The 11,864-nt window shown below is 32.1% G+C and overlaps 2 protein-coding genes and 1 long non-coding RNA gene across 4 annotated transcripts; all 3 read right to left on the bottom strand.

The window, feature by feature from the left end:
- Window positions 1-567: 567 nt before the first annotated feature.
- On the bottom strand, window positions 568-2,211 carry LOC135143036 (uncharacterized). 2 transcript variants are annotated; one of them, XR_010282665.1, is made up of 7 exons: window positions 2,121-2,211; window positions 1,771-1,961; window positions 1,216-1,721; window positions 1,066-1,165; window positions 898-1,013; window positions 693-848; window positions 568-639 (listed from the first exon to the last, which is right to left on the bottom strand). XR_010282665.1 is itself a non-coding variant. In XM_064074862.1 (7 exons), exons 1-7 carry the CDS (start codon window positions 2,125-2,127, stop codon window positions 574-576), a joined length of 1,137 nt encoding a protein of 378 aa, XP_063930932.1. In that variant the 5' UTR covers window positions 2,128-2,211; the 3' UTR covers window positions 568-573. The 2 variants fall into 2 exon arrangements, 1 of the variants encoding a protein (XP_063930932.1); XM_064074862.1 differs by having other exon boundaries at window positions 903-1,013.
- A 4,105-nt stretch (window positions 2,212-6,316) lies between these two features.
- On the bottom strand, window positions 6,317-6,973 carry LOC135143038 (uncharacterized). The gene is made up of 3 exons (XM_064074863.1): window positions 6,639-6,973; window positions 6,489-6,588; window positions 6,317-6,436 (listed from the first exon to the last, which is right to left on the bottom strand). The coding sequence occupies exons 1-3, from the start codon at window positions 6,821-6,823 to the stop codon at window positions 6,317-6,319; spliced, it is 405 nt and encodes a 134-aa protein (XP_063930933.1). The 5' UTR covers window positions 6,824-6,973.
- Window positions 6,974-8,738: 1,765 nt separating this feature from the next.
- LOC135142975 (uncharacterized) lies at window positions 8,739-9,503 on the bottom strand. Its single transcript, XR_010282658.1, has 3 exons — window positions 9,430-9,503; window positions 8,872-9,380; window positions 8,739-8,820 (listed from the first exon to the last, which is right to left on the bottom strand). It is a non-coding gene; the product is annotated as an uncharacterized LOC135142975 (long non-coding RNA).
- Window positions 9,504-11,864: the final 2,361 nt, after the last annotated feature.

The raw sequence follows: 11,864 nt of genomic DNA, 5'->3' as shown, positions 1-11,864 counted from the left end.
GGCCATCTTTGCATATTTAATGTTAAAAAGTAGCAAACATGTTTAAAAATTTATCCTAATTTTATTTAAATTTCAGAAAACTAGTCCTGTAACCTTGATCCTACGATCATTGTAGGTACATAAAATGTCTTCATTAATAACGCACAAATTTCTCTAAAAAGAGTTTTAAATTATATAGCTACTTAGCCTTGCTCGGTACACGATTTAGTTGTCACATGGATTGTGTTTACTCTCGAAATATTCATACTCCGATAAAGTACGATAAAAACTGGTGGTTTATTGTCTCCAAAAAAGCGCATTTATTATTTATTCAGTCTAGCAAGTATAAGCAAATGTGAAACTGACCACTCATTTTGGAGAGAAATAATTTTAAAAGATACACAGAAATCAGAACGATCCAAGTAAGTTTATTAAGTACTACATTATTTAAACAATATTTATATGGGGTGTATGGTGTTGTTAAGGTGCTGGGACATTACAAAGATTTTAAAGGTTTATTAAATGAATTTAATAAACCTTGAACTACATCTGCTACTAAAAAATATTAGAAAATCACTGTTGGCTTCCCTCTAATTAATGATTAACTTTCTTATGTAGCTGATTTGCAACAGACATGAATGTGAAGAACGTTTTACCAATCTAACAAAATTTATTCAAATATATAATTTTTATTAATATTATGTCATGCGAACCTCAACACCTTGTCGATAATTAATCGAAACATCCTCAGAGAAATGCAGTCTGAAAGGTTTCTGGGTATTTGTCAAAAACATTAAATACAGTTTCTTATTCTCTTGGTTCCAGTTATACCACTTGACGTTCACTAACCGATAAAAAATATCGTCCGACTAAAATTAAAAATATTCAGAAACGCATCTCTAAAAGTCTTTTAATCACCTAACCGCATCTTCAATTTTCTGACCATAAGCACTAAGTCCACCTAACGTGAAAAACGAACACAATGTAAGCAACAACAACTGCCAGCACCACAATTGCGATTGAATTTCGTCCACCTAAAAATTCCACATTCAGCTACCTATGTTTGTATTATCCAAAAGCGAGTACCGTAAACACGTGGATCACAATATTTATAAACATAAGACATCCTTCGAGTACTAAAGGAAGCACCAAATATTTGGTTTTTCTTAGAACTGTTCTAGTAGCTCTAAAGATCACACAATCGTTACCAAAATTACTGGAGATGTTTTACAATACCTGGAAATTTTGATGTGATGCTTCAAACAGGACAGCAACCTTTCGTTGATGACGTTCTGCGATTCCGGGTCCAGAAATTCATCGTTGTCGTAATTTCCGTTAATGTTTTCTATGTTGTGCAGCAGTACGTTTTCTTGTAATTTAAAGTGTACTAACCCGTAAATAAGGTAATGTGCTGGTGACATTGTTGTTATACAGGCCAAAGGTACTACTGAACATTTAAATCCCCATGTCAGTAAATATTTCCACTCTGGAAAATGTTGTTGAATCAAAGAATAAATAAAAAATATATCTGGGTCCTTTTCCGATGGAATGGTAAATAAGATTCCAGAAATCGCTGCAAGGACGAAACTAATGATCATGTATGCAACAGCGTGAGCTAATTCTTTTTCGTTTTGTTTGCAAACTGTATCACTGTCACTGTGTATTTCCCCAAATTTCAAGTCCTGGACAAATTCCGGTGCCATTTTTTTGCATATAGGCACGTAAATTAAGGTGGTTAGCATCTGAAATTCTCGTTAAAACAGTCTTATAAGTTACATAAGGATACATTACATATAATGTTAAAAAATAAGAAGGTCCTAGCTGAATAAAGTAGTCCAGTTGAAATTTCTGCACAAACAGAACACACTGAAATATAGCCGTAATTGCCAAAAGGATGATCAAATTATACAGTATCAAATTGACGAATCGTATTTGGAAAATCTCGATACATGCCAGTCTGTATATTTTGAGGTACTTTTTCTCTGAAAAAAAAAACACAAGTGAGATTTATTTGCTTAGGAATCGATATAATAATCAACTATAGTCTAGTATTTTTGTGTTTTTAATTGTGTTACAATGAAACCGTGCAGAATTAAATTCTGAGTCACCATACAACATATTCAAAATCAATTTTAACTTACCATTCATAATCGTAGCAAACTACCAACTTGTCTACGTGCTATTTTCAAGACTGAACACGTACTATGAACAACAAACTGCAATTTAATGACAACCTCTGTGCATAATTAATGCTTAAAAAAGAATAAAATATTCAAAAATCCATCGTGGCTATTATCAGTTCCATTAATCATTAGGCAAGCTTCTACTTCTGTTAAATTGAGAAGAATTCGAATTTATTTTAAAATCTATTGTCAACTAAGGTTATAAAAATAACAAAAAATAGTAATTAAAATAAAATGTGTAGTCAACTAATCTTTTTAACCCGTCATAAGTTGGGGAACACCTATTACATTTTTCTTATATTAATTGAAAACATGAATCAAACAAATGCTGTCTACAATAAGTTTATTAGATGTTATATTACATTAAAAATATTTATAATTCTGTGTTACTATTACTGAAGTTAGGAAAATTTTAAATGTTCTAAAGTGTTCATTAGTGATGTGATAATCTGAAAAAAGCGTATTTCCGTCGCACTCAAAACTAATTACGAGAAGATGTGAACAGAAAATTCCGTAATCTGAAACTATAAAGTATGTAATTAGTAGCATTTAAAATTACTTCATGATCACTGATCAACCCTCAGAAATATAGCACCACGAATTATTTAAAAAATATTGCTGCCGATGTTCCTCCAATTAATGATTAACAGTCTTATGTAGTTGATAAGCAACAGACATGAACGAAAAGAAGGTTTTACCAATCTAAAATAAAATTACCTGAACCTAGATATACCACTTTAACATTATCTCAGACGAACTTCAATTCCTTGACTGTAATTAATTGAAATATTTTCAGAAAACTTCAGTTTAAAAGGTTTCTGGGTATTTGCCAAAAACATTAGATACATTTCCTTATTCTGACGGTTCCAGTGATACCACTTAACATTAACCAATCTGTAAAATATATTGTCCGACTAAAAATTCAAACATTTAGAAACGTAATTTTAAATCACTTAATCACCTTACCGTATCTTCAAATTTCTGACCGTAAGCACTAAGTCCAGCTAACGTAAAAAAAGAGGACAATGTAAGCCCCAAAAACCGCCAGAACCACAACAACGTTGGAGTTTTACCAAACTAAAATTTTTTCTTAAAATGACATACGTATTTGTTATTCGAAAACCAGTACCGTAAACAAGTGTATTACAAGACTTATAAACAAAACACATCCTTCCAACTCTAAAATCAACACCACATTTTTTGCTCTTCTCAATAAGGTTCTAGTGGATCTAGAAATTGTGCTTACAGTTAGCAAAAAAAAATCTGAAAGGTGTATAAGAACCTGGAAATGCTAATATGATGTTTCAAACACAACAGCAACCTCTCTTTGATAACATTTTGCGTTTCCGTGTCCAGAAATTCATTTTTCTCGTAATTTTTGTTGATGTTTTCTATGTTGTGCAGCAAGACGTTTGCTTGTAATTGAAAATGAAGTAACGCGTAAACAAGGTAATGTGCTGGTGATATTGCTCCTACAAAACCTATTGGCACGCAACAACATTTATATCCCCATGTCACAAAATTTTCCAACTCGGGAAAAAACTCTTGAGATAAAGAAAAAGGGTAAAAAATATCTTTGTCTTCTTTCGATGGAATAGCAAATAATATTCCAACAGTTGTTCCACAGAAGAAAATACTGATCATGTACGCAACTGCTTGGAATAATTCTTTTTTGTCTGGTTTGCAAACTGAATTATTGTCATGTTTTATGTTGTTCCAAAGCTTCAAGTCTTGAACATATTTTTGTATCATTTTTTTGGTTGAGGGCACGTAGATCATAATAGTCAGGAACTGAAAATCCGGGTAAATTATTTACGTAAATTTCATAGTGATTATTTACATATATTAGTATGAAATATGAAGGTCCAAACTGGATAAAGTAATCTAACTCAAATTTCTGAAGAAATAGTACTAACTGAAATAAAGACATGGTTGTCAAAAAGATGATCAGACAGTACATCACAAAATTGACGATTCTCAACTCGAAAAATTCGATGCATCCCAACCCGCATATTCTGAGATACTTTTCTTCTGAAAAAATACCACAAATCAATTCAGTTGCGTTGCAATAGATATAACAATGTAGTAATATTCACCTCTTTTTATTATCAACATTGTTAATGTTTTAATTTACACGTAAAGCTTTTTATTTTGTGTATGTTTCAACGAAATAGCGAAAATTAAATTTTAACTTACCATTCATTGTAGTGATGCAAGTTTCGGACGTTTCTCCTTCACTGAAGACTAGACACGTACTGTGCAGCGACAAATCGCAATTTAATGAGGCCATCTTTGCATATTTAATGTTAAAAAGTAGCAAAGATGTTTACAAAAGTATCCTTATTTTATTTGAATTTGAAAAGACTTTTCCAGTAACCTTCATTCTGCGATCATTGCAGGTACATAATATACCCTCATTAATAACGCATAAATTTCTCTAATGAGAGTTTTAAACTAGCAACTTAGCCCTGCTTGGTACGCGATTTATTTGTCACATGAATTGTTTACTCACGAAATATTCATACTCTAACAGGCATGATAAATACTGGAGGTTTGTCTCCGTTTTTCAAAAAAATGTTGCAATTATTATTTGTTTTGTATAGTGTTTGCTACGATAAGACTAATTTTGGCAAATCACATAGCCTCTAGAAAAATAGAGGGCGGGTGGGCGGGCCTAGTATTTGCTAAGATAAGTCTAATTTTGGCAAATGACATAACTTCCAAGAAAATAAAGGGTGGGTGGGCGGTACCAGTTCTTTTTAAGGTGAAACTGACTGTGCCAAATGACATACCCTCGAAGAAAATAAAGGCTGGGTAGGCGGCGCTATTGCTCGTTTATAAAAGACTCTGTGGCAAAAATTTAAAGTTAGCCCCGCCCACCCGCCCCTTCTATCAGTTTTTTTTTCTTCTGAAATAAGAAATACATTTTATAGCAAATAGTATAACAAAAATATTACGATTAGAGCTTTTTTTCTTTTTTAACAGCCTACATTCTATTCCTTCCCATTCCCACTCTACAAAAGAACATATAATTGGCCCCGCCCACCCGCCCGTTTTCATTTCAGCAATTCATTTTATCTAGTTTGAATTAAAGGAACAGGGAGGGTGGGGGGGCTAGTACTTGCTAAGATAGGACTGTTTTTGATAAATTGTTTAAAAATTTTCAGATTTTTGCAATTTTTCGATCAGCAATTTCACGAGTTCTCAATTTTTAATTTTTCAGATTTTTATTTCATCCATCTTTCGATTTGCAATTTTCAGTTTTTCATTTTTTGTTAGTACTTGCTAAGATAAGACTGATTTTGGCAAATCACGTAGTCCATACTAATATAATATTTAAAATTTGTGACAAATCACGCACAGACAAGCAGTCTGGCAAATATCAGGAAAGTGTGAAATTAAGCACGCATTCAGGAGAGAGAGTATTTTAAAAGATACACAGAAATCAACCAATCCAAGTAAGTTTATTAAGTAGTACATAATAAACAACATTTATTAGACGTGTATGATGTTGTTAGGTGCAAAAAAAAATTACAAAGACCTTAAAGGTTTATCAAGTAAAGTGAATTAATAAAATAATTTATATAATTTATACACACTACGCACTTTCACAACCCGAATTAATGTATGCTTGACCAAAAGCGTTTGTTTTTGTTCCAAATTTTAATCGCAAAGTGAATGTGCGTAACATAGTGTTTTTTGCGTTAAATGGAAAATTGGTGAACATTCAATTAATTAATAAATTACATTTAAAACTGCATTAAAGGCAAACCCTTGAACTACACCTACTACTAAAAAATATTAGAAAATCACTTTAGGCTTCCCTCTAATTAATGATTAATTTTATTATGTAGCTGATTTGCAACAGACATGAATGTGAAGAACGTTTTACCAATCTAACAAAATTTATCCAAATATAAACACATACATTTTATTAATATTATGTCATACGAACCTCAACTCCTTGTCGGTAATTAATCGAAATATCTTCAGAGAAATGCAATCTGAAAGGTTTCTGGGTATTTGTCAAAAACATTAAATACAATTTCTTATTCTCTTGGTTCCAGTTATACCACTTGACGTTCACTAACCGATAAAAAATATCGTCTGACTAAAATTTAAAATATTCAAAAACGCATCTCTAAGTCTTTTAATCACCTAACCGCATCTTCAATTTTCTGACCATAAGCACTAAGTCCACCTAACGTGAAAAACGAACACAATGTAAGCAACAACAACTGCCAGCACCACAATTGCGATTGAATTTCGTCCACCTAAAAATTCCACATTCAGCTACCTATGTTTGTATTATCCAAAAGCGAGTACCGTAAACACGTGGATCACAATATTTATAAACATAAGACATCCTTCGAGTACTAAAGGAAGCACCAAATATTTGGTTTTTCTTAGAACTGTTCTAGTAGCTCTAAAGATCACACAATCGTTACCAAAATTACTGGAGATGTTTTACAATACCTGGAAATTTTGATGTGATGCTTCAAACAGGACAGCAACCTTTCGTTGATGACGTTCTGCGATTCCGGGTCCAGAAATTCATCGTTGTCGTAATTTCCGTTAATGTTTTCTATGTTGTGCAGCAGTACGTTTTCTTGCAATTTAAAGTGTACTAACCCGTAAATAAGGTAATGTGCTGGTGACATTGTTGTTATACAGGCCAAAGGTACTACTGAACATTTAAATCCCCATGTCAGTAAATATTTCCACTCTGGAAAATGTTGTTGAATCAAAGAATAAATAAAAAATATATCTGGGTCCTTTTCCGATGGAATGGTAAATAAGATTCCAGAAATCGCTGCAAGGACTAAACTAATAATCATGTATGCAACAGCTTGAGCTAATTCTTTTTCGTTTTGTTTGCAAACTGCATTACTGTCACTGTGTATTTCCCCAAATTTCAAGTCCTGGACAAATTCCGGCGCCATTTTTTTGCATATAGGCACGTAAATTAAGGTGGTTAGCATCTGAAATTCTCGTTAAAACAGTCTTATAAGTTACATAAGGATACATTACATATAATGTTAAAAAATAAGAAGGTCCTAGCTGAATAAAGTAGTCCAGTTGAAATTTCTGCACAAACAGAACACACTGAAATATAGCCGTAATTGCCAAAAGGATGATCAAATTATACAGTATCAAATTGACGAATCGTATTTGGAAAATCTCGATACATGCCAGTCTGTATATTTTGAGATACTTTTCCTCTGAAAAAATAACACAGATGAGGTTTATTTGCTTAGGAATTGATTTAATAATCAACTATAGGTCTAGTATTTTTGTGTTTTTAATTGTGTTACAATGAAGCTGTGCAGAATTAAATTCTGAGTCACCATACAGCATATTCAAAATCAATTTTAACTTACCATTCATAGTCGTAGTAATCTACCAACTTGTCTACGTGCTAGTTTCAAGACTGAACACGTACACTAAACAACAAACTGCAATTTAATGACAACCTCTGTGCATACTTAATGCTTAAAAAAGAGTAAAATATTTAAAAATCCATCGTGGTTGTTACGAGTTGCATTAATCATTAGGCAAGCATATCTGTTTCAGTTAAATAGAGAAGAATTCGAAATGTTTTAAAATCCATTATCAACTAAGATTATAAACATAACAAAAAAGAGTAATTAAAATAAAATGTGTAGTCAACTAATCTTTTTATCCCGTCATAAGTTGGGCAACACCTATTACATTTTTCTTATATTAATTGAAAACATGAATCAAACAAATGCAGTCTACAGTAAGTTTATTAGATGTTATATTACATTAAAAATATTTATAATTCTGTGTTACTATTGCTGAAGTTAGGAAAATTTTAAATGTTCTAAAGTGTTCATTAGTGAAGTGATAATCTGAAAAAAACTTTGCGTATTTCCGTCGCACTCAAAACTAATTACGAGAAGAAGTGAACAGAAAATTCCGTAATCTGAAACTATAAAGTATGTAATTAGTAGCATTTAAAATTACTTCATGATCATTGATCAACCCTCAGAAATATAGCACCACGAATTATTTAAAAAATATTGCTGCCGATGTTCCTCTAATTAATGATTAACAGTCTTGTGTAGTTGATAAGCCACAGACATGAACGAAAAAAAGGTTTTACCAATCTAAAATAAAATTACCCGAACCTAGATATACCACATTAACATTATTTCAGACGAACCTCAATTCCTTGACTGTAATTAATTGAAATATTTTCAGAAAACTTCAGTTTAAAAGGTTTCTGGGTATTTGCCAAAAACATTAGATACATTTCCTTATTCTGACGGTTCCAGTGATACCACTTAACATTAACCAATCTGTAAAATATATTGTCCGACTAAAAATTCAAACATTCAGAAACGTAATTTTAAATCACTTAATCACCTTACCGTATCTTCAAATTTCTGACCGTAAGCACTAAGTCCAGCTAACGTAAAAAAAGAGGACAATGTAAGCGCTAAAAACCGCCAGAACCACAGCAACGTTGGAGTTTTACCAAACTAAAAATTTTTCTTAAAATGACATACCTATTTGTTATTCGAAAACCTGTACCGTAAACATGTGTATTACAAGACTTATAAACAAAACACATCCTTCCAACTCTAAAACCAACACCGAATTTTCTGCTCTTCTGAATGCGGTTCTAGTGGATCTAGAAATTGTGCTTACAGTTACCAAAAAAATCTAGAAGTTGTATGTCAACCTGGAAATGCTAATATGATGTTTCAAACACAACAGCAATCTCTTTTTGATAACATTTTGCATTTCCTTGTCTGGAAATTCATGTTTCTCGTAATTTTTGTTGATGTTTTCTATGTTGAGCAGCAACACGTTTGCTTGTAATTGAAAATGAAGTAACGCGTAAACAAGGTAATGTGCTGGTGATATTGCTCCTACAAAACTTATAAGCACGCAACAACACTTAAATCCCCATGTCACAAAATATTCCAACTCGGGAAAAAACTCTTGAGATAAAGAAAAAGGGTAAAAAATATCTTTGTCTTCTTCCGATGGAAAAGCAAATGATATTCCACAAATTACTCCACAGAACACAATACTGATCATGTACGCAACTGCTTGAGATAATTCTTTTTTGTTTTGTTGGCATACTGAATTATTGTCATATTTTATAGTGTTCCAACGCTCCAAGTCTTGAACATATTTTTGTATGTTTTTTTTAGTTGAGGGCACGTAGATCATAATAGTCAGGAACTGAAAATCCGGGTAAATTATTTACGTAAGTTTCATAATGATTATTTACGTATATTAGTATGAAAAATGAAGGTCCAAACTGGATAAAGTAATCCAACTGGAATTTCTGAAGAAATAGTACTAACTGAAATAAAGATATGGTTGTCAAAAAGATGATCAGATTGTACATCACAAAATTGACAATTCGCAGCTCGACAAATTCGATGCATCCCAACCTGCATATTTTGAGATAATTTTCTTCTGAAAAAATACCACAAATGAATTCAGTTGCGTTGCAATAGATATAACAATGTAGTAATATTCACCTCTTTTCATTATCAACATTGTCAATGTTTTAATTTACACATAACGCTTTTCTTTTTGTGTGTGTTTCAACGAAATAGCGAAAATTAAATTTTAACTTACCATTCATTGTAGTAATGCAACAATTTCGGAAGTTTCTCCTTCACTGAAGACTAGATACGTACTGTGCAGCGACAAATCGCAATTTAATGAGGCTATCTTTGCATACTTAATGTTAAAGTTAGCAAAGATGTTTACAAAGGGGTACTTATTTTATTTAAATTTGAAAAGACTTTTCCAGTAAACCTTAGTCTTCGATCATTATAGGTAAATAAAATGCTTTCATTAATGACGCACAAATTTCTCTAACGAGAGTTTTAAACTAGCAACTTAGCCCTGCTTGGTACGCGATTTAGTTGCCACATGAATTGATTACTCACGAAATATTCATAATCTAGAAAGGCATGATAAGAACTGAAGATTTCGTAAAGAGTGCATTTATTATTTATTCCACGCTTTGATTCGAAATTTCAAAGTTAAATTGTGATTGGTAAACCACAAGTGGAGGAGTACAATATGTATCGATTACAGGACCTCCTTAGCTAATGCTCGTCCAGTAAAAATAATAAAATTTAATTAACCCATAACAATACCGTCCCATAAATGCAAACCCGCAACCTCTTTTCCTCCACCTGCACGCAACCCGGCGCCCCAATTCTCGAGACAACCGTCCCCGAAAAACTCGCTAATTGAATCATCAAAGAGCAAAACAGTACAGCTTATAATGAAATCACCTTTGAAAGTTCGCAATGTTTTCAACTTCATTTAAATTTCCCCAAATCCCAATTTAATTCGAATTACCGAAAAGTTAGAGCTTCCGAAGACGGCGCACACAATTTCCGCCGCCTCTGATAAATAAAGTTTTGATAAGTTCTTTCCGGTTTGTTATCCGGAATAATCCGGCACGGGCGCGAAAATAAGAAAAACAAATTAATCCCAACATTGTCGGACAGTTCCTGACACACAGACCGAGCGAGCGCCAGACAGGACGACGAACCGAACGAGCTTTCGCTGCGGAGAGCTTAATTATTTGGAATTTTTCCGGAGGGTTTAATGGATTTCGGGATTAATTAGAGCGGGCGATGCACTAACTGCACACGGATTATCGCTGGAAATTAATGAAAGTGAGGGCAGTTGGTCGGGATAAACACACAAAAATTGGTCGAAGGTTAGTTGTTTCCACAGAACTTCCCTCGCTCCTGAAGTGCGTCAAACAATTTTTTTTACTAGCCTCTAAAAAATAAAAACCAGTGGCGTAAATAACACTCCCGCAGCTTTTTTTTTATTTCTTCAGTTTTTCGATTTGCAATTTTTCAAGTTTCGTTTCGGTGTTTGTTTTTTAATTTTTATTTTCAGTGTTTTGCAGGTTTAATTTTTTCATATCTTCAATTTTTGTTATTTTTCGAGTTTTCAAGTTAAATTTTTCAGTTTTCAATTTTCCAGCTAATGAATTCTTCATTTTTTAGATTTGAGTCTGCCGAATTTTCAATTTTTAATTATTCATTTGTTCGATTTGCAATTTTTCGTTTGGGTTTTTGTTTTCTTTATTTTGTCAATTATGATTTTTGCTTCAATGTTTCGATTTTATAATTTTTTGCTTTTTCAATTTTAAATTTTTCAAGTTTTCGTTTTTCTTGTTTATTCAATTTGTAGGCTTTGCAATATTTCAGTTTAACATTTCTCGAGTTTTCAGTTGTTATTTTTCAATTTTTCGATTCTTTAATCTATCATTTGCTTCAGTTTTTTTATTCCAATTTTCGGAAATTTCAGTTTTTAGATTTTTCAATTTTTCGATTTGCAGTTACACATGTTCTCAATTTTTAATTTTTCAATTTTATTCAATTTTTCAATTTTTCGTTTGTTCTATTTGTTGATTTGCAATTGTCGTTTCGGCTTTCTAGTTTGTTCATTTTTTACTTTTTTTTTGTTTTTCAACTTTACACAATTTGACAAATTTTCTATTTTTGAATTATTGGATTTTAAAACATTTTCATTTATTCAATTTTCAGTTTATTCGTTTTTAATTTTTCGATTTTTAATTTTTCAATTTTTCGATTCTTCAATTTTTCATGGTTTTGTTTCTTCAGTTTTTTGTTATTTTTCGAGTTTTCAAGTTTAAATTTTTCTGTTTTTTAGTTTTCC

This window comes from Zophobas morio, unplaced genomic scaffold (assembly GCF_036711695.1).
Source record: "Zophobas morio isolate AGI-343-1 ecotype UQ-CSIRO unplaced genomic scaffold, CSIRO_AGI_Zmor_V1 ptg000057l, whole genome shotgun sequence".
In the NCBI taxonomy this organism is placed as follows: domain Eukaryota; kingdom Metazoa; phylum Arthropoda; class Insecta; order Coleoptera; family Tenebrionidae; genus Zophobas; species Zophobas morio.
The sequence above is the reverse complement of the archived record's forward strand: the minus strand, read 5'-3'. Positions and strand labels throughout refer to the sequence as shown.

Bases quoted from the DNA above. Each gene is read 5' to 3' on its own strand.
- LOC135143036 (XM_064074862.1), bottom strand. The intron at 1,722-1,770 runs GTAATGTATCCT...CGAGAATTTCAG, and splicing joins CTTATTTTTTAACATTATAT to ATGCTAACCACCTTAATTTA. The intron at 1,014-1,065 runs GTACTCGCTTTT...TGGAATTTTTAG, and splicing joins TTGTGATCCACGTGTTTACG to GTGGACGAAATTCAATCGCA.
- LOC135143038 (XM_064074863.1), bottom strand. From the start codon at position 6,823: ATGTCACCAGCACATTACCTTATTTACGGGTTAGTACACTTTAAATTG. The intron at 6,589-6,638 runs GTATTGTAAAAC...TGTGATCTTTAG, and splicing joins CATCACATCAAAATTTCCAG to AGCTACTAGAACAGTTCTAA. The intron at 6,437-6,488 runs GTACTCGCTTTT...TGGAATTTTTAG, and splicing joins TTGTGATCCACGTGTTTACG to GTGGACGAAATTCAATCGCA.